This window comes from Passer domesticus, chromosome 14, assembly GCF_036417665.1.
Source record: "Passer domesticus isolate bPasDom1 chromosome 14, bPasDom1.hap1, whole genome shotgun sequence".
In the NCBI taxonomy this organism is placed as follows: Eukaryota; Metazoa; Chordata; class Aves; order Passeriformes; family Passeridae; genus Passer; species Passer domesticus.
The window spans coordinates 9,828,592-9,855,050 of record NC_087487.1 but is presented as its reverse complement, the minus strand read 5'-3'; the positions used below and the strand labels follow the sequence as shown (position 1 = coordinate 9,855,050).

General features: G+C 39.1%; 2 protein-coding genes across 4 annotated transcripts; one reads left to right on the top strand and one right to left on the bottom strand.

Moving 5' to 3' along the window:
* Positions 1-682: 682 nt before the first annotated feature.
* MYEF2 (myelin expression factor 2) lies at positions 683-18,012 on the top strand. 2 transcript variants are annotated; one of them, XM_064388591.1, is made up of 17 exons: positions 683-983; positions 5,030-5,259; positions 6,472-6,524; positions 7,789-7,796; positions 7,907-8,000; positions 8,863-9,054; positions 9,722-9,875; positions 10,280-10,329; positions 10,415-10,478; positions 10,627-10,728; positions 10,931-10,981; positions 11,056-11,127; positions 11,407-11,505; positions 13,744-13,815; positions 15,033-15,235; positions 15,346-15,397; positions 17,108-18,012. In XM_064388591.1, the coding sequence occupies exons 1-17, from the start codon at positions 781-783 to the stop codon at positions 17,269-17,271; spliced, it is 1,863 nt and encodes a 620-aa protein (XP_064244661.1). In that variant the 5' UTR covers positions 683-780; the 3' UTR covers positions 17,272-18,012. The 2 variants fall into 2 exon arrangements, with proteins under 2 accessions (XP_064244661.1, XP_064244662.1); XM_064388592.1 differs by lacking the exon at positions 13,744-13,815.
* On the bottom strand, positions 9,723-26,459 carry SLC24A5 (solute carrier family 24 member 5). 2 transcript variants are annotated; one of them, XM_064388584.1, is made up of 9 exons: positions 26,340-26,459; positions 25,935-26,114; positions 24,552-24,635; positions 24,359-24,462; positions 23,941-24,041; positions 22,895-23,178; positions 21,735-21,941; positions 18,869-18,970; positions 9,723-18,321 (listed from the first exon to the last, which is right to left on the bottom strand). In XM_064388584.1, the coding sequence occupies exons 1-9, from the start codon at positions 26,431-26,433 to the stop codon at positions 17,999-18,001; spliced, it is 1,479 nt and encodes a 492-aa protein (XP_064244654.1). In that variant the 5' UTR covers positions 26,434-26,459; the 3' UTR covers positions 9,723-17,998. The 2 variants fall into 2 exon arrangements, with proteins under 2 accessions (XP_064244654.1, XP_064244655.1); XM_064388585.1 differs by lacking the exon at positions 9,723-18,321 and having other exon boundaries at positions 18,830-20,115.

The following is a 26,459-nucleotide window of genomic DNA, read 5'->3' as shown; positions in this document are numbered from 1 at the left end:
GATTTTTTTATGAGAAATGGTGTGGCCAGCAGGACTATAGCAGTGATCATTCCCCTCTACTCTCACTGTGAGGTTGCACAATGAATCCTGTGTTCAGTTTTGGGCCCTTCACAGCAAGAGGGACATTGAGGTGCAGAAATGTGTCCAGAGAAGGGCAGCTGATCAAGGGTCTGGAGAGAAGTCTTGTGAGGAACATCTGAGGGAGTGTTAGCCTGGAGAACAGGAGGGACATTATCGCTTCCGACTGCCCAAAAGGAGGATGCAGCCGGGTGGGAGCTGGTCTCTTCTTCCGTGAAACACGTCATAGGGTGATAGGAAATGCCCTGAACTTGCGCCAGAGGAGGTTTAGGTTGGATATTAGGAAAAATTTCTTCACGGAACGGGTTGTCCATCACTGGCACAGGCTGCACGGGGAAGTGGTGCAGTCCCCATTGCAGGAGGGATTTGAAAGACGCTAAGATGTGCCACTTGGGGACTCGGCTTAGTGTTGTACTTAGCAGTGCTACATTAAAGGGTGGATTTGAAGATCCCAGGGTCTTTCCCAGCCGGGTTGTTTCTGCGACTGGGCGGTTCAGCGCCTCAGCGAGGGCGGCTGTCGTGAGGCGCAGCCGGCCATGCCCGGCCCCGCGTCGCCATGGCAACGCACAAAGCCTCGGCGCGCGCGCCCTCCCCCGGCCGCGCGCGGCGCTCTCGCGAGACTTGGCGCGGCGCGGCGCGGCGAGGCCGAGGCGGTCGGGCCCGTTTCAAACCGGCGGTCGCTGGGCCGCGGCCCGGCGCGAGATGGCGGAGAGCGACAGGGCGGAGGCGGCCGCGCCGCGCCGAGCCGAGGAGCCGGCCGGCCAGGCGCCGCAGCCGCCGCCGCAGCAGCAGCAGCAGCCGGCACCGCAACAACAGACGCCGCAACAGCCGCCGCAGGATGAGGAGGCGGCGGCGGCGGCCGCGGCACCCGGTAGCGGCGCGGGCAGCGCAAATGGCGTCAAAATGTGTGTGAGGGCAGGGCCGGGGGGGCGCGGGGGCAGCGCGGCTGGGGGGCGGCGGGAGGAGGTGGCCGGGCCCCCCGCCCCCGTGGCTCCTCCTCCGCGGGCCGGGGCCGGGGCTCGGGGGCCCGGGGGCTCGGGGAGGCCGCGGCCCGGGGCGGGCAGGCGGCGGCGCTCGGCCAGCGGCCGCTGAGGGCCGGGCGGTGCGAGGCCGCCCCGCAGGGCAGGGCAGGGCTCCGAGCCCCGGGCTCCGGTACCTGGCGGGCCGGTTCCCGCGGGATGCCCCTCCGGGAGCGTTCCGCATCGCTGCTGGTGCCGTTTGCGTTTCCACTTCTTGCCGAAACATTGCTGTTTGTAAAGCCGTTGAACTAGTCTTTGTTTACGTGAGAATGGTAAGACAGCCCTACAGTAATTTACTTTCTGAAAACAAACCCCGCGCATGCATACATGAAGTTTTCTTGGAAACTGTAGCATTTTCATACACGGAGTATGTAAAATTGTGCTTTGTATAGTAGGTCTAAAAGGAACTTAGTATGAGGGAGCTGGAAATACCAGCTCTCTGGAACAATACCATGAATAACTTTGTGTGCGTGGTTCTTGATGTCAGGCTTTGAGGGTTGTCACTCTTTGGATTTTGGCCTCAGATCGTTGGAATTTCAGTATCTCTTCCAATCTCATTCCCATCTTGGAGGCAGAATACATTTGCAGGAGACTTTCTGTTACAGTACATCAAAGCTGTTGGAGTCGGTGAAGTTTTGACATGTTCTAAGCAGCCCTGCTCTGGTACTATTGTGTTTAAAAAAATGCATATGGGATCATCTTCAATATAAAGCTGGAGGAATAAATATGTACTTCATGCCTTTGCTTGACTCCCTGTAAATTTTATCTTAGTTTACAAGCTAAAAATTCCACTTTACTGTAAAATGGAATTTGTGGATTTGTTTTCTTTTTCTCTAGTCTGGCCCTCAGCTTCCAGACTGCACAGATTAGAACTGGATTTTCACAGGATGGTTGTCACCCTTTTTGCCCCTTTTAGGCTTCCGACTTTTATTGCTTTCGAGGTTGCTACTTTTGAAATGAAGTATTTTTTCTGTATCCCTCTTGTCAACAGTATCTTCTTTTCCCTCCAAAACCTCACAAGCAAATGAAAAATCAGTCATTATGCCTGGTAGGAGTTGGTTTGAAAGTAATGGGGGGATCTTGGTAACAGAGATTCAAATCTTATTCTTTCACATACAATTTCTAATCTTCCCCCAAACGGGTGTACAAAGGATTAAGCTGTCAGTCTGTGGGTGAAATGTATTACTTAAAAAAAAAAAAAGGATATTATTAACCTGGTTTGCTCAGCATTGATTAAACTGGAGAGGAATCCTGACTCAGTTTGCACACTTCCCTGTTTTTTGTATTGGGCGGTGGAACTGTTCAGCACAACAAAGCTAAAATGATCCATGTGCTTTGAAATCACATGTTGTGAACTTCTTCCATTTCTGTCTGCTTATCTTATTATGGACACTTGTGAGGAGGAGTCGAAGTTTCTTTTAAAAATTCAGGTTTTAGTGCTTTCATGTTCATGTATCTTGTGCTTATTATTCATAGGCTTCTAGTTTTGCTTGTCTTTTGTCTTTGGCCTGGTCACTGGCCTGTGTTGTTTTGGCAGATGAGTTTTGCAAAAAAGATTGTTTCTTTAATTAATCCTCTATTTTCAGCAGCCTGGCTGTGATTCCCAGACCAAGTGCAGTGTCGCTTTGTTTCCCAGATTTAGGAGTTTATGCCAGGCTTGTATCTTCTGTGCTCTCTACGATGTGCACAGCCAGGTCTTGCAGAGCCTCTGGATTCCATATTTGGAGAGCTGTCTCATCCTGTGCACTGCACTGAGCACCAAGGGATGTTTCATAATCCTTTAAGCAGGAAAGAGCTTAAAAGGCTGAAGAGAATCCATTGCTCTAATCCTAAAACTTAAGGAAGAACTCAGATTTTTACTAGGAGTCTTGTTGGGCAGGAGTTTTGCATTTGCAAATGGGATTGGATTGGAAGGAACTGATCTGACTGGGAGACCTGGTACTCTGCTCTTTGCCTCCTCCCTTGGATCCCAATGCAGTTCCTGCATTGTTCCCTTCATTTCTCTTCACTACACAGCCACACAGATGGGATGGTGTGGAGGAGGGATGATGCAGAGGGACTCGGAGAAAGCTTGAACCAGATAACATGTTGTTGACTCGAGATGTTTTAAATTTTACAAATACTTGCCCCAGGGGAGTATCTATGCATTTCCCAGTTGCTAATCCACTCTTAATCCACGTATAAACATAAGGACTGTGAAGTTAATACCATGTGAGTATTTCAAAATTGGGGAAAAAGTCAGGGGAGAAGTATGGACGTATTTGAATGTACTCCCTGAAAAAATGCCCAGGCTTGAGTAGATAATACATTTAGCTTCATGAAGAGCTCCTTGAATGTGCTTTTGAGTGCAGGACTGCCACTTACTCACTGTTTTGTTAACTATGCAGAGAGCTGAAAACTTGTCAATTAATCAAAATCTCTGGTTTGGCCATATGTTGTGGTTGTAAAACTGAAATGCCTGAAACCTTCCAAAGTGTCTCAATGAGATAAAAACTAAGCCTTCTGAAATATGGGAAATAGAGTAAAGATAGTGATGTTATTTAAGACGGAGGGTTCACAATCATTCACTACTGTCAGTCCTGTAGGACATCACCTTCTAATTGTTCTAAATAAAGATTCTGATTCTGGCTTTTTAAAATACACGTTTCTGTAAAAGTGCTTTTAAAGTTTCTCTTTAAGTAAACGGTGATGTGTAGTTAAAGATGCTAAGTAGCATCTGTTTGGTGGATCACAATTGTGTGGCTTTATTCAGTGGGTTCTTTCGGTTCAGCAGTTCTGCATTTTAAAAGTAACAATTCAGGCTCCTTGAGCCTCTGCTGGCATGCTAAATGACCTTGTGATAATAACAATATCAGGAATGCTGAAGAGTTACAGATACTTCTAATTCTGTTGGAAGTGTATGGTCTTACTGAAGTTGAGATTCGGACTGCTGTGGAAGGAAAGCAGCCAATTTTCTTGCATTTTCATCTTAAAAAAAATTTTAAAAGGAGAATTTTGGTGCTGTTGGTGAAGTTTTGAAAGACTGAGGGCCAGGTGTCTGCTTTATTGTTTTTTGTGGATAATACTTAGTTACCTAATTAGTCTTAGATTCATAGCATGGCTTAATACAGCTGTTTCCTATGCATTTAACAAGTTTTCAAATTCTAGTAGTGTTAAGCAGTGAAATTGAAAAAATATTTGTTGCTCTTAGTTGGATTTTAATTTCTAACAGTAATCTAGCACAAATTGCAATTAAAAAGATATAATTTGGTATAAAACCTATTGGAGTTGATTTTGATATATTATTATTCCATTGAATTAAGCATCTCGAGCTGTTTCAACTCTCAAGCTTAGACTCTTTCTACTCTCACTTCTGTGGTGAATATCCTGTAACTTGTCCAAGTGAGGTGAAAATTGCCAAAGCACCAAGGCATGGGCATTAGAGGTCATTTTTCACTCTTTCTGTTTTGGTCTTTGTAGTAGTTTCATAGTTCCATCTTCCTGAGTCTTGACAGACAGGATGTGCTGGCACAGAGTGCCCAGAGTTGTGGATGCCCCATCCCTGGAAGTGTTAAAAGTTGGATGGAGCCCTGAGTAAGGTGATCTAGTGAAAGGTGTCCCTGCCCATTGGAATTAAATGATCTTTAAGGTCCCTTCCCACCCATGCCATTCTAGGATTCCATGATTCTGTGAAATGGAATGTAAGTGAATTGGTAAGATGTACTTCCTTTACGTAGTATTGGAACATTTTTTTGTTCTTGCTAAAGCAGTGTATTTTGGAATTACTCTGATAGCATGAATTTGTTTTTCCTAATTTGAAAAGCAGCCTTTGACATCCTGGGAGTTCCAGTAGCATAGGAAATACTCAGTTATATAGATGGGAAGTGGGGTGGTCTAATGATCCAACACAAGACTAACAGGGGGTTTGTTTGGATTTTTGTTTTTTAATGTAGGGATAATGATGAGACAGCAAAAGAAGGGAAAGCACCTGTGAAAGAAAAGTTTGTTGGAAAAGCAAAGGCAATCCCTTCTCTTGGAAACAAGAATAAATTCCACCCCTATGCAAAGGAGAAGAATGCAGGCTCTGGAGACAAGAAGGCTGTTAATCGCAACAGAGTTTTTATTAGCAACATCCCGTATGACATGAAATGGCAAGCTATTAAAGACCTGATGAGAGAGAAAGGTAACTTACTCCTTGTAATGCACTTCACACAGAAACCAGTGGGGCTTAAATGCAACCGATGTGTCCTTTGAGCCACACAGATTTGGTTTGACTTTTTTTGTTTTGGCCTGTACTTGGTACATCTATCTCCCTTCCCCCTCTTTCATCCGAGACAATTGCATTGCAGGGTAGGCTGGGTAAATGAAGTGCTCACAATCTTCTGCCATTCTGGTGTGATAGTAGAGAGTATATGCATGACCTCATGAGTTCTTAAAGAGATTGTGTTTTGTCTAGTTGTAGTTCCTGTAGATTTTTTTTTCTCTAAGGGCTTTTGTATTTAAGCAACACATGAAGTGTGTTAACCTGAATAATAAGGGATGTCTTTCAAAAGTTGTTTTGTATTTCTTTGGTGGAATCTGGCTGTGGCATTAACTTTGTCTGCATTGTCACTACTGCCATGACTGTTTGTCTGGAGCTTTGTATTAAAAGCTTGTTCCTATTGTTGCAGTTCTGATAGAGAAACCTGACTACCCCAAAAATTTTATTTCAAATTTGGGGTAAAATAACGATAATGTATAGATTTTGTAAAAAGTTAGTTCTGTGTTTTCCTTGAAAAATTGATTCTTCAAAAGTAATGCAAAGCACACTTGGCTTTTAGGCTGTGAAAAATGCCAGACCCCCCCCTTCTGTAACTGCTGGCTTATCTGTTGTAAGGTGACGTGACTATTTGATTGGTTTATTTCCTTAAACTTCCTACTTTAGAAAGTGAGTCGCTTGCTGTGAAATATTTGATGTGTAAATTTGGTTATTATTGAAGGCAAACTTTTGATTGAAGATATTCAGGTAGAAAGTCACCTTAAAACAGGTGTTGTGAGTAGGATGATAAATGTAACACTTTTCAGTGATCACTGAAGTTTCATTTGTTAGGTTAAGGGACTGTGTATATCTGAATTTGTTCACCAACTATATCATACTGGCCAAAATATGATCTGTAGTATGAATTAGGTTAAATATAGTTGTTTGTTTTTAGCTTTTGAGAATGTGGCTGCTGCATATTTCTGAAAACTAGCTAAATTATATAGCCATTGACAGGAGGTATGGTTGGTCTGGTTTTGATTGTTGGTGAATAATAGGTGATTCTCTGTAGACTTGTGCACAGGGGCACAGTAAAGAAAGATACTGGTGTTTAAATGCATTGTCTCTTGGTATTTTCCCTTTGTATGTCTTATGTAGTTGGTGAGGTTACATACGTGGAGCTGTTTAAGGATGCTGAAGGAAAATCAAGGGTAAGTGCCGTGGGCAACAATCTGCTAGAGGTTTAAAAGTTCCTCAGCAGTTTTATTTCTGTATAATACCTGTACCAGTTATTGGAAAGTAAGTTTCATTTTTACACTGATTTTCATTAAGGTAGCCTTGAGGATTCTCTATTAGAAGTAGTCTTACACCTTCATGCAACTCACACTAGTTCGTTGTAAGGGGCACTGTAAATGTTAACAAATGGCTTTTACTTAATTCTTCTTTTTAGCCAACACCTTTGTCTTGGTACAAATCTGTTTCATATAAAGGATGTTCAATAAACCAATCATTTTATTTAAATTTTGTTAGTGTAGTATGCTCTTCTTGGGGCCAATAAGTATAAAATATTAGCTAAGAATATACTGGGTGAAGTACCTGATTTCACAGCTTTGAAGGATTGGTACTTTTAAACACTGGCTTAATGTATTTACTTTCTTAAAACTAAATGGATGGAGATGGTTGGTAGCCAACAGAGTGCCTGCAATGAGGCACAAATAGTGAAGATTGTTAAAGCTCCTCTGTCTTCTTAATAATAGTCAAAAGTTTGGCCAATAGCAGCTCCAAACCTGCAGTGAGAACGTGAGAAATGCAGGTTTGAGTCTTAACTGAGGTTGTATCAATTGTTGTAAATTACTTTCTTTAATATTTGTTAAAACTAAAGCATGCTGTCAGCTTTGCTATGCTTTAAGAAATCCTCAACTCTTTGCTTGATTAGAAGGATGCTGGTGCAGTCAATAAGGTTATTTTCTTATAAGGTAATTTCTCAATTATGTTGTAGTACTGAAGAGGTATGCAGATTGCTTTTTCCTTGTAGTGGTGTACTTGATGTGTAGGTAGATTTTAATTTTGTAGTTAGTGGACAACTTTTAATGACATGATGAGTGTCTTGATTGGATTTTGGTTATGTTTTGGGGTTATTTTCTTTCCACCCTTTCCCTCCCACCTCCTCTTCCCAGTTGTCCTTACATGGATCTGTGTGGCATTTTTCCAATTCTGGTTTGACTCAAAGAGCATAAGAGACAATGTATTCTCTTGTATTTGAACGGTATGTATGCTGAGAAAGTAGGAGAAATTCAGATTGGCTACCACTAAAGAGCATATATTTTGGATTTTGAAGCTGAAAATAACTTGTATAGTTACTTAACAGTGAGCTGGGATCTTTAACTGGAATCTTCGTTAGTCTGTCATGTGCTGACTGACTTTTTTTCTTGCTTGTTTTCTCTTTACATGTGATGACAAATCTCGTGGATATAGGGTTGTGGGTAAGTTTCTTTTTTTATGTGTGTAGAAGCACACTGCTATCCAATCATTCTATTACTTTTGACATGTTAAACTTTATTTTAATACTCTAAATATTTTGATTCTTTTGAAGTGTGGTTGAATTCAAAGATGAAGAATTTGTTAAGAAGGCATTAGACACTATGAACAAATATGATCTTAGTGGAAGACCGCTGAATATTAAAGAGGTATGTTTATTGCTGGTGTTTTGAATTTGAAATAGTGAAGATACTAAAGCTACTGAGGTGACCATACAGGGTTTTGAGAATCTTAGGTGTGCAATTTCCGGTTTCATGTTTTGTGAAATTTTCTTCATGGGCTGAACTGTCTGTTGGCTTGCAGAAGTTTCTATACTATGCCAAATAAACTGACAAAAAGCATGTCCTAAAGTCAAATAATCTAATGCCGTTTAAAGTTGTTTAAACAACTTCATATTCTTACCTTAGGGTTTTTCCAATGTAGGTAATCTATGTTTACATTGCTTACCTGCTTCAACATACCAGACAGAACTAATTATTTTATTAGACCTCTACATATGTACAAAGATGGGGCTGGAAATAGAGAAGTTGTCCTGTCCGGAAAGTGAAATAATGTCAACATTTCTATTGTAGTGCTGTAGTGTGTGATGGTATCTGATGCAGTTCTTCCTGTCCTCTTACAATTTTAATAATGGTATTAATAAATAATAGAAAACCACCACCTAATGAAATTAATTCAGTTCTTGGAAGAAAGTGCTAGACTGACAGTCCTTTAGCTTGAAATCTTTTCTACTTGTCCTTAGGCTAGGTACAGCATGTGAAGTGGCAGTGCACGCTTCCTCAACAAGTGCTTTGCCAATATGCCTCAACCCTCATCCGAAAGGACCCACCTTTAGAGGTGAGGGAATTAGGTCTCCATGCTAATTCAGTTCATGATCCCTCTGACATGGACAAGTGTATTTATTAGTTGATAATTTTGATGGGTTGATGCAGAATTTCAAATAGTGCCATTTTGTTTGTTGCCAGTCCAGTTGCTGATGGTTAAGTGGCTTTGTTTGTGCCCATGTTTCAGGATCCTGAAGGGGAACATGCTCGTAGGGCACTGCAGCGGGGAGGAGGGCAGTTTCCAGGAGGACATGGACCTGATGCAGCACCTGGAATGATGAATTTACCACCTTCTATTCTTAATAATCCAAACATTCCTCCTGAGGTTATCAGTAATTTGCAAGCAGGCAGGCTTGGATCCACGATTTTTGTTGCTAATGTAAGCTTAAAACTGTATTTTATAACTTTAGTGCTTGATCTTTGTAACACGTCTTATACCTGTGTAGTTCAGATTGAATATAAAGAGGAGGCTGGAAATAGTTCACAGTTAGTGTATTTAATTGAAAATGTTGGATATGTGTTCAGATTTTGGACATGGAAGGATACATTAAACTCTTGAGACTGACATGCGCTTCTAATTATTGCAGTCATCTGTTGATTCAAAAATATTTTATTCATTTTTCACTATTTACAATTGCATTTCTTTTTTATTAAATATATATATCAGTTTACTTCAATTTATCTTGCTAGTTACTTTAGACTAACACAATAAAGTTCCAACAAATACAGTCATTTAAGTTCTTTATTAGCACAAAAGAGTACTGTATTTATATGAGATCTTGTGGAATTACAGCTGCTCTTCTCCAGAACCAACCCAATGGTAGTGTGTTAATTAGAGTAAAATACATGTAGATATTGTGCATACCTGTACAATTGGTGACTTTTTGGACTTTGACACAGTGTGTGTATATTACAAAATCTCAACTATTTACAATTATCAAGCATTTTGTCAATGAAGGGTTAACAGCAAAGCAGAAAATCTCTTCCAAATGTGACAGCAGAATAGAGATGTGCACTAAAATCACTGATGAATTCCTGTGTTTAAGCTTGACTTCAAAGTTGGCTGGAAGAAACTGAAGGAGGTATTCAGCATTGCTGGAACTGTGAAGCGTGCAGACATCAAAGAAGATAAAGATGGCAAGAGTCGAGGAATGGGGACAGTTACCTTTGAACAAGCAATTGAAGCTGTTCAAGCAATATGTATCTTTGGTTTTGGAAAATAATTGATCATATATTGATTAATCTAATGGTTCTGGCAGCGTAGTTTTGCAAATGGTGCTTATTGCCTTTGTAGCTACGATATAGGGACTAGAGTGTAATACTGTGCAGATTACATTTGTAATGCCTGAATTTACTACTAAATTCTAAAATGTCCTCATGATGTTGAACAAAATTAAAATACCTGGCAGTGTGACAATTGTGAAACTAACAGTGTACCTAACAGCTTGTATTGCATCTTCTGGCCCTTGAATTGGGTTTCTAAAGTTAAAATAGGGAAAGATAAGACTCATAGTAATTGTACAAAAATTTAATAAGTTATTGCATTGATTCTTCAGAAACAGTTAAATTGCCTTCTTAAGACTCCTTGACTTGCATTTCTTCAGCTATGTTCAATGGACAATTCCTATTTGATAGACCCATGCATGTTAAAATGGTAGGTTGCTTTCATTTCTTTCTACTTACATGTCTCTACCAAAATATTGAAGGGATCATAGCATAACATCCTTGTTTTTTGTCAGGATGACAAATCAGTTCCTCATGAAGATTTCCGTGTTGTGGACAGCAAAAGCTCACAATTACCTCGTGAGTGCCTGCTCTGTTTTCTACTCCTTGCACTTAGTATATGGTGATCCATGTTTTCGTACAGTTTAGCAACACTTTTGCTAACTGGTTTCTGTGATACAGAGGAAGGTCTCTCTTCTGATCATACTTACTTTTCTTTGTTTTTGAGGTGGTCTTGGTGGCATTGGTATGGGACTTGGACCAGGTGGACAGCCCATCAGTGCAACACAGCTGAGCATGGGTGGTGGAATGGGGAGCATGGGTCCAGGAGGTAAATCCATATTCTTCATTTTTAAGTTATACAAAGCTTGTTAAAAATTTTAAAGTTTAAAATTGTAATTTCTGTGTTTGCAAAAATGACAGACTTTTGACAAAGCAAGCCTTGTCTAGTGTGCTTTTGAGATTTTAACTCTGTCTGACTTTTTAGAAATCCATTAGGTGTACTAAGTGTTGTTTATCTTTTTGGTTTAAAGGTATGGGAATAGACGGCCCAGGATTTGGTGGAATGAGTAGAATGGGAGGCGGTACGTGCAATGAAGTTTTTTGCATTAAATATTTATTTAATACTGTAGAGAAAACATTTTTCCTTATTTTGCAGGGCTTCCTGGATTTCGTGGAATGCCTGAAGGAATGCCTAACATGGGAGGATTTGGAGTCAACCGAATGGGAGGTAGTTGAACACCGTTCCTGTACAGCTATTACCTTGCTGCTATTTATTTATTAAAAGCCCTCCATTTAGGGATGGGTAATATAGATGAGTTCAAAGGAAGTAGTTGCATGAGTGGAGGCCTAGGAACTGGCAGGACAGTTGAGTGTGTAATAGGTGCCTCTGGCTTGTGCATTAGACTCACTTCTATTTAAACAAGCGGCTGTGAAAGAAGTGTTGTAGGAGCATCAACTTAGATGTAAATAACAGAACATTCCTGGTTTTTTGCTTCATTCTTTACAGAAATGTTCCGTGGTGGAATGGGAGCAAACATGGAAAGAGAATTTGGTCGTGGTGACATGGCATTGAACCGTGGTTTTGGAGAGTCTTTTGGAAGGATGGGTATGGTAACTGTTAAATTTTCTGTGACATAGTATTAGAAGAACTTTGCTAGAAGAAGACCGGGTTTCATTTGGTCATCTTCTATCTCTTCTCCCCCAGTCATTACTGTAAGGATGTAAACTGAATGTTCATTACAGTCACCACTTAAGACAGGAGTTCAGGTGTGGAGGGTTTTTTTCCCTCTGTAAAAAATATATGGAATAGCTGTTTGAGGAAAGCATTTACCTTCATACTCTATATTTTGTGGGGCATTAAATCTTTGGGGTGTTGAAGTATATGCTTCTGATAATCCTGAACAAGGTGTCCATGTACAGCCTTTGTAACTTCCATGAGCCTGTTTTGCAAATGCACTTTGTAAGACTGTTTCTACTGCAGATCAGGTAGCATTGGACAGGAGTGTTGCATTTTGGTGCTTTCAGTTTTTGTCCTACCTCCTGAGCTCCTGTAGCTCAGAATGGTATTTATTGGCCTCTTCTGTAACTGAGCCAGGATTATTTTGTTAATAGATGATGTCTTCTTGGCAGTGGGGTTCACTCGAATGAGTTACTCTTCCATCTTCAAAGGTGTGGAAGAGCTCAACAATAGAGCCTTCTTGCCCTTTGTTACTATGCTGTTACCTGGATGAATCACACAATCCCTCAGGTTGGAAAAGATCACCGAGCCCAGCCTTTAACCCAACACTGACAAGTCCACCACTACACCAGGTTACCAAGAACCACGTGTACATGTCTTTTAAATCCCTTCAGGGATGGTAATGCCACCACTTTGTTGGTCAGTATGTTTGTATGATTGACAACTCTTCCTGTGAAGCATTTTTTCTGATATCCAATCTGAACCTCCCTGGTTTAACTTGAAGCCATTTCCTCTTGTTGTTTTGCTTGTTATTGGTGGAAGAGACTGACCCCATGTCTCTGCAACCTCCTTTCAGATAGTTACAGAGAGCAGAAAGGTCCTCCCTGAGTCTCTTCCTCTTCTCCCTCAGCCATTCTTCACAAGGCTTGTGCTCCAGGGCCTTGGTCAGCTGTGTTGCCTTTTTCTGGACATGCTCCAGTACCTCTATGTCTTTCTTGTTGTTAAGGGGCCTGAAACTGAACACAAAATGTATTATAAGAGACAACTGTTCTTCCTCTTCCCTGTTTCTTGTACTTTTCCATTCCCTTAATTCACCTCCTTGGAAGAGAAGAACTCCTAAGAGCACAAGGTTCATTTGGTCTAAAAGTTGGGTTTTTTTAAAAAAAAAAAATATTAGATGAGGCAAGTCATAACAAAGGGTAACTGTTGTGTGCTTCTCTTCAGCACTGATAATTGTGTAGAAGTGGTAAGAACATAATAAGCTTGTCCTTTGAGCTAGTCTTAATGCCTTGGAATGAAGGTCTTAGAAATCAAGTGTATGTTTTCACTCTGGCTACTTGCATAAGCATCTGTTTCCTGAGTGAAAATGCAAGGCCACTTAAGTTATAAATGTTTCTGCAAGCAGTAGGCTTCTGAGTCTTCTGGTAACATGTTGGTTTAAAAATTCATGAACGTGGTCACTGTGAGAAACTGATGTGGGTGTCTTTCATTCAGTAGATCCAGCAAGCTTCAGTTTACAAACTATCTGTGATCTGCCCATTTGAATGTGTCCTGAGAACCAAGATTAGAGATTCCCAGCTTCAGCTTAAATAATGGAAGGAAATTGTAGGGACTTTTAACAGATACTGTGTTTGTTCAGGGGAGGTCCTGATGTACTGCTGTTTACAGTGTTTAGGTTAATGGTATCTTAAAAATAAGTACTGTGAAGGCATTTGGTTTTAGTAACCTTGAAATCAAGGAAGGTGTCTTTGATTGGGCTATAGTATCAGGGTGGAATTGAGGATGTTTGATTTGCAGCAGAATTGTTGACTTTTTACACTATCAAGTTCATATAAGATGAAGCATTGAATTTTGAGGTTGTTTTTCCCAATGTGGGAAATGGCCCACTTAGTTTTACCATGTTTGTGCTGCTGGCAGGCTGTCAGAGGGGAGAAAAGCTAGAAAGAAATCAGAATAGCTTAAATCCTGTAGTAGAAAAGGAGAGACTAACTTTACTTACAAGGTGTTCCTGTTTAGTTTGTATAGTAAAGGCACATGCTAAAGTGCCCTTATAGAAAAATATTGCCAGGGAACATTGAGAACAGTGCACTTCATTAGTGTGTGCTTTGTTTTTTTCACTAACTGGTGGTTTCAGTGTATGTCACTTCATTATTTTTCTCTGTTTAGGTGGTGCAATGATTGGTGTTTTTGCAGGAGGAATGGGAGCACCTAGCATGGGCCCAGTAAGATCTGGAATGAGTAGGTTAACTTGTTTCAATAGAACATAAATGCATAGGCAATGTAACAATACCATGTACACCTACTTGTATCAGAGGAACTTGCTGTAGTGTAGTGTCTTGCTGTTGAGGGAAGTAGAACTGGGTTGCATGTGACAAGTCTAACAGTTTTCAAAGCTGTTTTGTTGAGGTAAAAGTTCAGAGGAAAACTAGCTAACACAGTCTTTCCCTAAATCTTAGATTTGGAATAGTTTCAACTTCTAGTTTGGAGGGAGAAGTGATTAAAGCAAACTCGTGTTTCAGAAAAAAAGGCAGTTATTTGAGTAAACTTCATGCAACTGAACCTCAGTAATCTGTCATCATTGAAATAAAAAATCATTGAATTTCAGATTATCCTCCAGTTTAATTTTGTGCAAAGCTCCAATACTGAGTTTGTACTGCACCAGCTATCTGAGTTCCTCAGACTAGAGCAGATGAGAAACTAAAATGTTGCTAGTGCTAATCTTAGAATGCATAAAGCTTGAAGAGAGGGTCCCTCATGAACGATCTTGATCATTTTACTGTACATTAATTTTTAATTATGAATCCAGAAATATTATAGCATTTGAATGCTATTGCTCTTAGTTACTTATGTAAATAAATTAATACATTTTATTCCATGTATGTACTTTTTATTGGGGTTTGAACCATGACGTGTAGGAAAGTTCATGCTCTTTACAGTACTTGCGGTAACTTCTGTTCTTGGCAAAAAAAGCCTTCTCTAGAAGATTTTGTAATTAGGTGTGGGTATGGCTGCATTAAGTTAAGCTGAATATAAACGAAGGAAGCCAAATAAACAATAGTATATCTGCTCAAATTATCTGTATCTAAGTATTGCCACAGTTATTTATTTGATCTTTTTGGTAAAGGTTATCATATTTTTTTTAGTTAAACAAGACAGACTTTAAATTCTTGTGTTCAACATTTTGCTACGTTGGATGGTATGACTAATAGCTTGATGCAGTTTGGTTTTACTATTTTAGAACTGACACTCTATATCTTGTGTAATACTTTGTCTTAAAATACTAGCCATGCTCCTTGATAAATCACTGTGCATGTATAAAAGTTATGGTTTATATTACAGCAGTTTTAATGAAGTTTTTCTTCTCCTGAAACAAGAACTTTATTTTTTACCAAATACCTGTGTGTTTATTACTAAAAGGAGATTTTATTTTATCCTCCATTTCTTTCTCTGTGTAGGTGGTGGCATGGGTGGTATGAACAATATGGCTGGAGGAATGGGAATGGATCGGATGGGTTCCGGTTTTGATCGAATGGGACCTGCCATGGGTGGAGGCCTGGACAGGAACATGGACATCGACCGAGGATTTGGGCCTGGCCCGATGGGAGGTGGCATGAGAGAGAGATTAGGCTCTAAAGGCAACCAGATATTTGTGAGAAATGTAAGCAATTAAATGTATAGGAACCACAAGCTTATTTTGTGTGAATGTTTGATTACAAGCTCTTATTCTCGTTGTAATATTTTGTTATCAATAATACTTTTTTATTTTAGCTTCCTTTTGACTTGACCTGGCAGAAGCTAAAGGAGAAATTCAGTCAATGTGGTATGTATATGAACCTTACCCCTGTTCATCTCCATGGACTTCATGTGTTGCATGGTGTTTATTAGATGATATCAGGAAGACCGTTGTCTGACTCTGAAGAAGAGTCTGGCTAGATTAATTTTTCTTGCTTCACCCAGCTTTCTTGAATGATATAAATAATTTTTAGGCATGACAGAACACAAGACCAAGGTACAGTATGAGTTATGTTGGCTCTGAGTGCTCACTTGCTATAAACTTTAACCTCTTCCTTTAATAAAATTACTCTTTGATTTTTTTCTCTTTTTTGACATAGTCCCTGGCCAGTAAAAGTATATAATGTAGTGTTTCCTATGAGCTAAATATGTGCAGGAGCCTGGGTCTGTCCAGGTCCTGCATTACTTTAGAAATGGTGCTGCATCAAATCAGTTAGTAGTTTTGCCAGTGTAGTATTACAGGTTTTATAGATCTAGATGATCCTGATTAGTACATTTGCAGGCTGTAATGTCCCTCTTTTTCTTAAGAGATAAAGGTTTGCTACAAATATTCAATAATTGGTTTTATCTAATTCAGAAAAGTTGGTCTTTTCAGAGAAATAAGTGAAAAATAAAGCTTGAGTGTCAAAATACATGATATGTTTTGAAAACGCATTTTCAGAACAGAGAGCTTTAACTGAATTACAGGATGACTTCTTATTTTGGGTGGACAGAAAAGATCAATAATTTTAAACATACTACTGATGCCTTAGACAATTATCATACAGCTGTTTACAGATCTGATATAAATTAGACTTCACAGTTGAATTATGAAAAATTACAAGTTGTTGATGTTTTCTTTGTATATGGAGGATATAGCACAACAGGTTCTTTATTTTTTTAAGTCCTAACCTCTTGGGCAACTTTCAGATAGTTCAGAATTTTTTTTCATTATCTCTGTCAGCTAATAGATGTAGTAATTGTGTTCAGTTGCTTTTGAGAATTATAAGCAACAGATGGTGTTCATGTCAGTATCATAAAGAAATACAAAGACTGTTCCCCAGTGTTCAGTTTCTTTCAGTGAAAGGACAGTCTTAGATGATATTTAAAAATAAAAGGCTTTGTATTTCAGGGAAAAGTTTTTTGTTCCTAGTGACATTCAGGGGCTTAGGAGGAGTGTGCTACAACATACCATAAGCAAAAACTCATCTTTATAAAAATATTTCCTTGTGAGTTGAGTGTCCAACCTCAAGGAAGCTCAGCAGGAATTGGATAGTGCATGCTACTTTTGAACCACTCCCAGACTGGTAACTTTATTGTTTTAAAGGCTTTAATTTTGCTCTGCAGCTTCTTACCAAAAATTGCTTGTTTGTGACTGTTACTTGGTAGGTTTCTGTGATGAACAGGGTGGCCTGGATTAAGCTACAGTTTGGTTAATGCCTGTCAATACTCACACTTCTGTCAGTATGAAACACAAACCTTTCCCTGAGTCTTACAGGGCACTTTGTTTCAAACTTGAGGTCAAATACAGGCATACTTCAGGAGAGATTCGAGATAGTGGATCTGGATTTGGATTCTTTCCTGCTGTTTTGTCCTGTATCACCTTGCCTGAATGAGTGAATGTGCCATCAGTCTGAAAGTGCAAATTTCAAATGTTCCCCTAGATTATACTTTAAAATGTTTTTTATTACTTCTGAGTTCTTTAAGTTGTTAGTACACTGAGGACTTAAAATAACTGCTGTTTAACTTATTTATTCAGGTCATGTAATGTTTGCAGAAATAAAAATGGAGAATGGAAAATCAAAGGGCTGTGGAACAGTCAGATTTGACTCACCAGAATCTGCTGAAAAGGCCTGTAGGATAATGAACGGCATAAAAATCAGTGGCAGAGAAATTGATGTCCGCTTGGATCGCAATGCATAATTTAAAACTCTGTGTTCAGGAACATTCCTCTGTCTGTTTAGCTTCTCTGTCTTAGTAAGTCATTTTTAGTAACATTGTATGCTTACAAAAGCTGTAAAAAGGAACTTTTAAATCCCACCAGCCTTTAACAGTATAGTGTTTAATATACTGTGATACTTGTTAACTGAATCTTACTATGTTTGGTTTTTAAAGACAATTCGCCTGATTTTTGTTGTTTTTTTTAAAGGCACTGAGCACCTGCAGCTCCCTATAGACCGGGGATGCTTTGGATGCTCAGTGCCTTTGGAAAATTAGGCCAAGTGTCTCTAGTCATTCAGTTTAAATGAATGGTTATACTGTTTTTAATAAAATAAGCCATTTTCTCTGTTAATCTCCAGATTGCATAGTGGGATTTATTTAGTGTTTTCTGATCTTTTTTTTCCCCGCCAAATGTGTGTATCAACATTGTAATGTAAGAAGTAGATGTCTTTTTCAGAATTTTGGTTTTATATGTGCGTTGTAGTCATACTGTAATTCTTGACTCTAAAAGAAAGGGCTCCAATTAGGCTGTGATGTTTTTGTTCTACTTAATATTACTTTAATGACATTACTTAGTTCTGTATATAAGATTTAGAGCCCAACGGGAGTTTGGAGTTGGTTTTTTAAGTTTTATTTTGACTAAATGAAGAAACTGATCTTTTTCTCCTGCTTTTATTTTTTTTTTCATCAGCATAATCACTGATTAAAACTAGTTACCACAGACTCTTGTAGGATTGTTTCCTATGATGCCAAGTTCATATAAAATTGATAAAACAGTAAATACTAAGTACAGGACAAGACAAATTGTTCCCAATTTTTTATCTATTTTCCAGCCATTCAGGTGAACTGCCAGAAAAATAAAACCAACAGAACAGATAAGAGAAATGGCTGTGTATGTCAGACCACTGCTGTTCACTTCTATGGGTCCTGATGTATTTATGAAGGCAGTTTTTATAAACCAGGGTATTCCCAAACAGAGCATATCAAATACATTGGATCCTACAATGTTAGACATAGCCATATCTCCATTTCCTGTAAAAGAAGAAATACAAATGAGTTGGTTTAATTGTATTGCATTAAATTGCCAAACTGTTTTGGAGGAACAGACTGCCAGCCCTCAGTTTCTCACAGAGCACCCTTTTCAGATTTTGCATTGGAAGAACTATAGTCATGATTCTACAGAACATGGGTACCACAACCATAAAAAGTCTCCCTAAATCACCAGCATCTGCACAGTTGCACTTAAAATTAAGCTAGACAGGCTATTAGAAAGTCCAGTTATGTTTAAAATACTGAGACCTACAGTTGTGTTCTGCAGTAAAACTGTAATACGTAATCAACAAAAATTGAACCAATTTAGAATACTTCTCTGAGATTCTCTGAGAAGTTTTTAAATGTCTGAGCCACAGCTTTTTCAGGTAAGCTATTTATTTATTTTTAGTAAACTTAAGCTCTAGAATGTGGAGCATGGATTTTGAGGTTACTCCTTGAATTTATCAAAATGTTGACTAGCATTCTTTCTTTTTGTAGTACCTTTTAAACACATCCATTGGCATGAGCCTAAGTACTAAATTTTTACCTTTTCGAGCCACCAGCACACTTGCAACTGTATCTGGTACACTGGTTCCTGCTGCAAGTAATGTGAGACCCATGACTGACTCTGGGATTCCCAGCGTTTCACCTGCAGTTGAGAAATAAGGGTAGAAAATGCAAGTGTGGTTTTAGTTAGGGCTCATCCACTGAAAGTGCTTTGGACTTTGTTTGCTGGAGAAAGAATCAATAATCATACAGTAATTTCATATGGAATGTATCAGCTAACTTAACTACATGTGAGGTGACTGAACCACAAAGCAGTTAAAGAGTAACAACAAATATCCTTTCCATGTTCAAGTCTGCAGTGGTCAAGACAGTAGCAATTATGATTTTTTTTTTCTTGCAGATAAAGTAGAAGTTTAAATATCTAACAAATTACTACTTTTTTTTTGGTCCCCTCAACTTCCAGAAAATACTGTGGTCTCTTACAGTTTTGGGCATCTCCTTGTTAGTGTTCAAAAGTCTCATGAAGCAATAACTCTTATAATCATTCTTTTTCATTCCCTCAGGGCGGGGGGAAAAAGCACATGAATTTTCTTGGGGAGGACAGTCATTAAGATATTATGAGAATGCTACATGTCATTACCATTTCACTCCAATTAGAAAGTGATTTGGAAGAATCAAAGTACAGCATTTTTTATATGACTTTTAAGTACAAGTAACCCATTAGAAGTGTTGAGTTCCTTCAGGCAGATACTAATTTAAATTAAAAGAAAAGTTTTAAACTTTTATTGGAAGAGTGGCTTATTTTCCCTAATCTCTATTCTTCTCAGCCCCAAATGTCCTGTAACCATATTAATTTCTAACTTAAAATACAGGGATTCTTCAAAACTGTTTTAGCAGATATTCAGATGCATCAATATGCTGAACTATTTGATACCTCTAGTCAAGCTACAAAATAATTATGTTTTCTTAAACATTTTTGTTCACTAAAAAGTATCTCAATATTTTTATTGTTGAAATCTGAGTTCTTACATGAAATATTTTGACATTTAATAAGAGCAATTTTATTTAAGTAAGAGGCAGTATGCTAAGCTAGTTCAGCAATGCTTGTCTATTACTTACCAGCTTAGTCTAGAGCAGCCCAGTAAATTTATGTTTGAAACTGTTTGTTGATTTCAGAGGTACTAACATGATCTTGTTGCAGAATTTGTACTCTCTTTATCCTTCCATCAGTTCTAATAGATTTGTAGGATGAGGGACCAACAAATCAGGTTTTATAAACCATCCAGGCTGGAAAATAATGGTTCAGACCAAGGTGAAATATGAAAGAACCAGCCTTATATATCCAACATTAGTTTCTAGCCCTCTGAAGGTTATAAGACAGAATATAAACTCAGGAGAAGCTAATTTTTCATTTTATTAGATAGATTTATCTTCTCTTTAATGTGTAATGGTTTATTTTCTAGCAACTGACCATTAAGACAGAAAAGTCTTATTTTTCTAGGCTTTTGTTAATTTTGTGAATCAGTAGCAATGTGTTGCTATAAGTAGTCAAATTTTCTTTGCCAGCAACAGAAAGATGTACTAAATTAGGTTTGTTCTTGACCATCCCAGTTTAGTGCCCAGCTGTGATACTTTTGTGACATTCTAGTAGACTGATTATGCAATGATAGAACCTTTGAGTTCTCAACCTTCATGAGAGCCTGGACTTGAATATATTGTGTGTTTAACTTGTAGTGTTTTAACATGTAAATAGAATATAATTTACCTAGAAGTAGTGGGCCAAAGACCCCAGTACTAGCTGTGATGACTCTTGAAAGTGAACTAATACACTCTGAATCTCCACTGTACCTACTTTCATATGAATGAATTAATGCTTTGTCTTGTAGAACAGCAATAATGTTGACTTGAATCCTGTTTCAAAGGTTTCTAGCATCCAGACAGTGAACCCTTGCTCTTTGGGTACAAGTGGAAAATTATTTAACCGAGGGGTTAACATGGTGGGTATAATATCCAGTGATCTACTAGTGATTTCTCAAAGGTTTACTGAATGTGTAGGTCTGTTCCTGCACTGAACATGGAGTTATTAATATCTGAACTAGTAGAATGCTTGGGTAGGATTAGTGAGCTATAATGTGAAAATGGCAAGCTTTGAAAAATTTCTGTAGAGTTTGTTTCATTTTCTGCTTGTTCTTAAATTTAAAAACTGGATGTCTTTCAAGCTGACTGGAGAAACAATGAAATGAGGAGACCTTTAATACCTCAAAGTACTTTTAGGAGACGGTTTTTACATATAAGTTCATACCCCTTCTCACTTAAATGCAATCCTTTTACTGCCCCACTTTATGATGCAGATTTGTAAGAGGTCCACATATACACACTCCAACAATATTTAATAAACACATTTGAGACGTTTTTTGGCAGTGAATTTAAAGCCAAATCTCTTACTGTAATGTTCGTGAAAAACACAGGTATAGAAATTAGGGATTTTTTCCAAAAGCTTTGACGTCTAATTCCAGTCTTAGGGGATTTCATGTTTGTTAGTCTTCAGCATGACAAATTTATTGTTGTGTGTCCCAATTATTTTGCTTAATGAAGCAGTTTAGTGAAACTCTGTTTTTAAAAATAGACCGGGTTTTTTGTAGCGACATCGAGTTCTCATTCAGGTGATGGTAAGCAGTGTGAAGCAGCTAAACTCTATAAAGTGTTCCTCAATTGGATAGAAGAGGGTGGCAGACTAAGCAGTCAAACATAAGTTTCTGTTGTTTTTCTTTGTTGTGTTTTTTACAGCACAGTCTCAGTTGCTAAACTGACTTTTAAAGGGAAACCTCACAGGGACCTCACAGAGAAACCACACAACTCTTTCAGTGATTCTTGACTGGTATAGCAACACCCCTTTAGGTACCTACCTGCTATTGTTACCATCCATACAAGAACATAAGTTATTGCAGAAATCCATGCTGCTGAAATTAAAAATGTCACCATGAACCAGTTCCTCCAAAACTGTCTTCTGCAATCTGGTATAGTTAAATAGAGTAATGTGATAATAGGAAGAGATAACACCCACAAAATTCTCTTCATATCTGCTTCAGGCATAGTAAAGACATTTGGATGATCTGTTGAAGAAAAAGTAAATTTTAAATTGTAGCATCAAGTTTGAATCCATAGTATACAGTATGTTACTGTCCTCTACTTGTGAGAATACTGAAAAAAGGTGAAAAATACTTCTTCCTCAAGTTTCAGCTGTGGTATTACCCAGTACCTACATCTCTCTGAACAAAATTCTGAAATCAAGTTACTTCTGGGGAGATTCTGCTTGTGCACAAGAGGAATATTTTTTCACAATGAGAATAATCACCAGTAAAATAATCTCCCCAGGAAGCTGTGATTCCCCAGTGTTGGACAGTTCTAAGATTCAGCTGAACAGGTGCTGGCCCATCTGGGACCATGCTTTTGCCAGGAAAGGTTGGACCAGATCATCCTTGAGATCTCTCCAACATAGTATTCTATGATTAAAATGTTTTTTATTACATCACCAGGGGAGGACTAAGGTGGATGAAAAATTAATTTCTTTATAAGGGTTTGCCCATAGCATTTACCAAGAGTAAGTACCAACTGCTCTTTTTTGCCTAAGAGGAAACATGACCTGTGGCCACATCACAGCTATCCCTTTACTTTTGATATTATGCATATTTTGGGCTATGAACCTGCCACTGTCATAAGGAAACAGTGTATATTACTACAGTACCTGTGTGGCTTTCAGCTGATTATAGTGCATTTTACAAGCAGTGTTGCTGAGAAGGTTCAAATACACACAACAAAGACAGAAGTTCTACTACAACACAAATAAGCAACTATCCTTGCATTCCTCTAGCAACGAACTTCATATGAAAACCATCACTCTGATTTTGCTCAGTGTTATATTCCAAGTTAGAATAACAATCTACTTAAATACTAGGCTGGAGTTCTTTGTGAGCAAAATCTTAATACTGTCTGAGAATCTGCTCTTGATCAGAATTGGTGCAGACAGGCATGTGGAGTGCTAGAGACAGCTTAACAATACCTGTACCTTCAGAGATTTCATCGAGCCCATGTAAGCTTGTTGAAAGGTGAGAGTAGTCCAGCTCGTCTTGAAAAATTCCGCTGTCTGTTCGCGACTGTTGACGGATCAGAGGCCCACTCTCATCCCTCCATCCAACCAGTGGCTGCTGCTCCGTGTTCTCTTCCAGAGCTTTGGTAAAACACGCACAGCAGGGACTGAACTTTTTCATGAGGTATTGGTTGATTTTAATGTCAAAACATAGTACCAGAATATAACACCCATATATCAATAATAGGGATGCACTTTCATACCTAGAATGAAAAACAAGTTTTATATAATATGTAGTATAAAAGAACCCAATTGTTGGCATAAGAAGAGAGAGAGAAAATTTGCATGAATAGCAAAAGAGAACACACAAAAGCATCTATTTGCAATTGTATGGCTAATGTCATGGAAGTTTGTGAGTGTCCCCATGTCTTTCAGCAGTTTGATTAACTCCCCTCCTCTGCAGAATCTTGTTTGTGTATTATATAGCTGCATGTTTTTTCAGGGGATCTTACTGATTTAACATTTTCCTGATGTTTGCAAAATTGAGTCTTCATGTGATGCTTAAATTATAAACTTCAAGAGACTTAGTGCTGGACCTGACTGTCCTGTTGAGGTAACAGGAATTTCAGTGTTGATGGAGGAGTCAAAACATCAGAAACTCATGATCTCCTGGCAGACAAATGTTTTTCTGAACAATGCTGCTGTGAAAAGAAAGGCTTAAAAGGAGTAAATGCTGAACACTAATTGCTACGTCAGAACAGTTGTGATAGAAATTGTGAAGTCTGTACAGACAAACCTATGCAGGTCAAACTTCATAAATATGCAGAGTTTGAATGTTTAGGTAATAATCTTTACAAGCATTGTGACTTTTTAAGTTTTTTAAAGCCAACAGGATGTTTATTTCTGTTAGTGAACGGCAGTTCAGGCTACTTGAAGTTTGGGGCTTGGGGATTTTCATTTGTTTTTCAAAACACTGTCTCACAAATCTCCAGTCAACAGGAATTCAACACTACTTGTGCTCTTACCAGTAAATTCTGTTGTCAGATATCATGGCAAGGACCGCTGCTGCACTGATGGTGTATGCCAGACAGTCTCTGAACAGCGGCCAACAGGATAGCCTCGAAACCTGCAGATCAGTCATGTACTTTTCTTAAACCTCTCTGTAATACTTTCACTAAGTGCTGTAAATGCTGCATCAATATGTTGTTTCTATATTATGTAAAAATTAAAGATTCTTAGGAATGACTTAAGTATGATATTTAACAAGTTAGTGTTTTTAAAAACTTTCATAGCAGGTTATCTTAAAACTGATTACATGCTGGTTTTGCTACTAAATAATAAACTTGGCAGTTGTCATAGTAAGTCTCTCTTGATTTTTGTTGGAAAATGAGAAAGGATAACTATTTGGCTCTTAGGAGCAGAACTATCAAAGTTGGTACATACCACACTGGAAAACAGCCCACAAGCTGCAGAAATACCAAGAAGATTATATATTGCTGATCCAAGGATGGTGCTGACGCCGATATCTCCCTTTGTCACAAAAGCTCCTGTAAGGACAATGACTCTCTGGTATGTTTCAGTTTGGCATGGAAGGAAAAGAATTCCAAGTTATAAGGAGTCAAAACACATTTCTTACCTAGAAAAGCAGTGACAAGCTCTGGAGCAGAGCTTCCAGCAGCCATAAAAGTTGCTCCAGCTACATCCTGTGAGAGGCCAAGGCCTAAGGATAGAACAAAAAGAATTGCTTGAAAAACTTTGATACTTCTGTAGCCTGCACTCTTTACTCTCACTGGTACATAATGTTAGCTACTGACTGTATGGAAATGAACTTTAATCTACTAGTTTAGTAGATTAAAGTTTATTTCCATACAGTCAGTGCTTTATATGAGATTCATAAAGTATATTGAAAATTAGCCTGATCTATTGGGCTAGTTAATTTCTAACTTCATTACAGAAATTAGTTTAAATCTCTCATAAAATCAGTATTTGTATGCAGGATTTAACTGTTTCCTATTGGTAATAATTGTGGGAAATTCCATGGACTGTAGTGTGATATTGCTGTATGACCCAAATCAATTCTATCAATCTATCCTCCAGGGAAATCTCTACTACTGTGTCTTCACATACCAGAAACATTGGTTAAATTCAAACCAGTGCTGTGATCTTAAAATCAAATTTTCATTTTGTGTGAACAGTATGTGTGTTGCTTAAGAAAAATGAGATTTTTTTTCTGGCAAATTGACTTTCTGGAATGTAAGTCACTCTGTGGATCAAGTCCTGCACACAAAGTACAGGGCACATGGCTGACCATGGCAAAAGTCTGACAAATGCTTATTTACCATCAATAAACAAAACACCAGCTCTTATGGCAGTGTATAAGCTTACATTTGCTGTGAGTGTACTGATTTGGAGGGGGTTTTCCAGTTCAGGGATGAGTTTCCCTAGGGAATTTTGTTAATTCTTGGCAGTGAAAATCTGAACTCCCTGCCAAGACCATCTCTTTACTTCAGTGGTCTGCTGGAGCCAGGGGAATTGTTGCAGGTTGATTAGATTTCTTAGAACCATGGTAACCACAGAATTCCTGTCCCTCCTGTGTCATACTTTTAATATGTTAGCAGTAGCTCATCACTACTTTTAAAGAAAAACAAACCCTGGAAAGAGTTTTAGTTTAACAAATCACCATCCCTCCTAGTTTTTTTCTTTTACTAGTAGTTACCTGGACATAGTACTGTGCAACACAAAGTTAAATTGTCAGTTTAGGTAATACTGAGGAATCTAGATTTTCCTCCAGGCAGAAAGAAAGCAAATATTAAATGAATACATGTGCAGTGTAATCACTAGGTTTTTTCAATAAAATATTGATCCTGTGTACCAAATTAAATATTCTATGGACACATCTGTGCATAGAAAGTGACACTTGTTCAGTTTTCTTTCACAGCACTCTAACTTTGAAACTTTTAAAGAAAGTTGTATGCGAAGCTTCTCAGTTTTTCAGGAAAGCAGTCAGGATGTCACTTACATTCACTGATGATCTCTAGGGAAGGTAGGAAGTAGTCATCGCACACAATGGACACGGCCAAAAACATGTACAGTATAATGATGAAGTAGATAACGATTCCTCCATCCTTCCTCTCCTGCGGTGTGAAAAATCCTTCAGGAAACTCCGATGAAGACGAGAGGATGCAACGCGTCCCGTTTTCTGAAAATTGAGCGCAAAAGTGTTACACATCCTGACACATTCCCATTCCTCAGGCCCCGGGACGTCTGCGGGTTGGAGCTCCGGTGGATTTCTCTCTTTAGCACAGCAAGCACCGCTGCAGCGATGCCACGCGCGGGACGGGCAGTGCAGCGCTCGAGCGGCCCCCGGTGCCGTCCCGGTGTCCCCTCGCGGTCCCCTCGCGGTCCCCTCGCGGTCCCCCCGTACCCGCGGGGTCCCCGGGGCGCTGGGCCCGCGCGCCCCAGGCCGCGAGCGCCGCCAGCAGCACCAGCGCCGCGCGCCGCCGCGCGCCCGCCCGCATCGCCCGGACTGCGCGCGCGGCAGCGG

Coding starts and splice junctions, on each gene's coding strand:
- SLC24A5 (XM_064388584.1), bottom strand. CDS start 26,433: ATGCGGGCGGGCGCGCGGCGGCGCGCGGCGCTGGTGCTGCTGGCGGCG. Junction 26,115..26,339: donor GCGCCCCGGGGACCCCGCGG/GTACGGGGGGAC, acceptor CTCAATTTTCAG/AAAACGGGACGCGTTGCATC. Junction 18,971..21,734: donor ATGGATGGTAACAATAGCAG/GTAGGTACCTAA, acceptor TCTCAACTGCAG/GTGAAACGCTGGGAATCCCA.
- MYEF2 (XM_064388591.1), top strand. CDS start 781: ATGGCGGAGAGCGACAGGGCGGAGGCGGCCGCGCCGCGCCGAGCCGAG. Junction 984..5,029: donor AGCGCAAATGGCGTCAAAAT/GTGTGTGAGGGC, acceptor TTTTTAATGTAG/GGATAATGATGAGACAGCAA. Junction 5,260..6,471: donor AGACCTGATGAGAGAGAAAG/GTAACTTACTCC, acceptor TGTCTTATGTAG/TTGGTGAGGTTACATACGTG.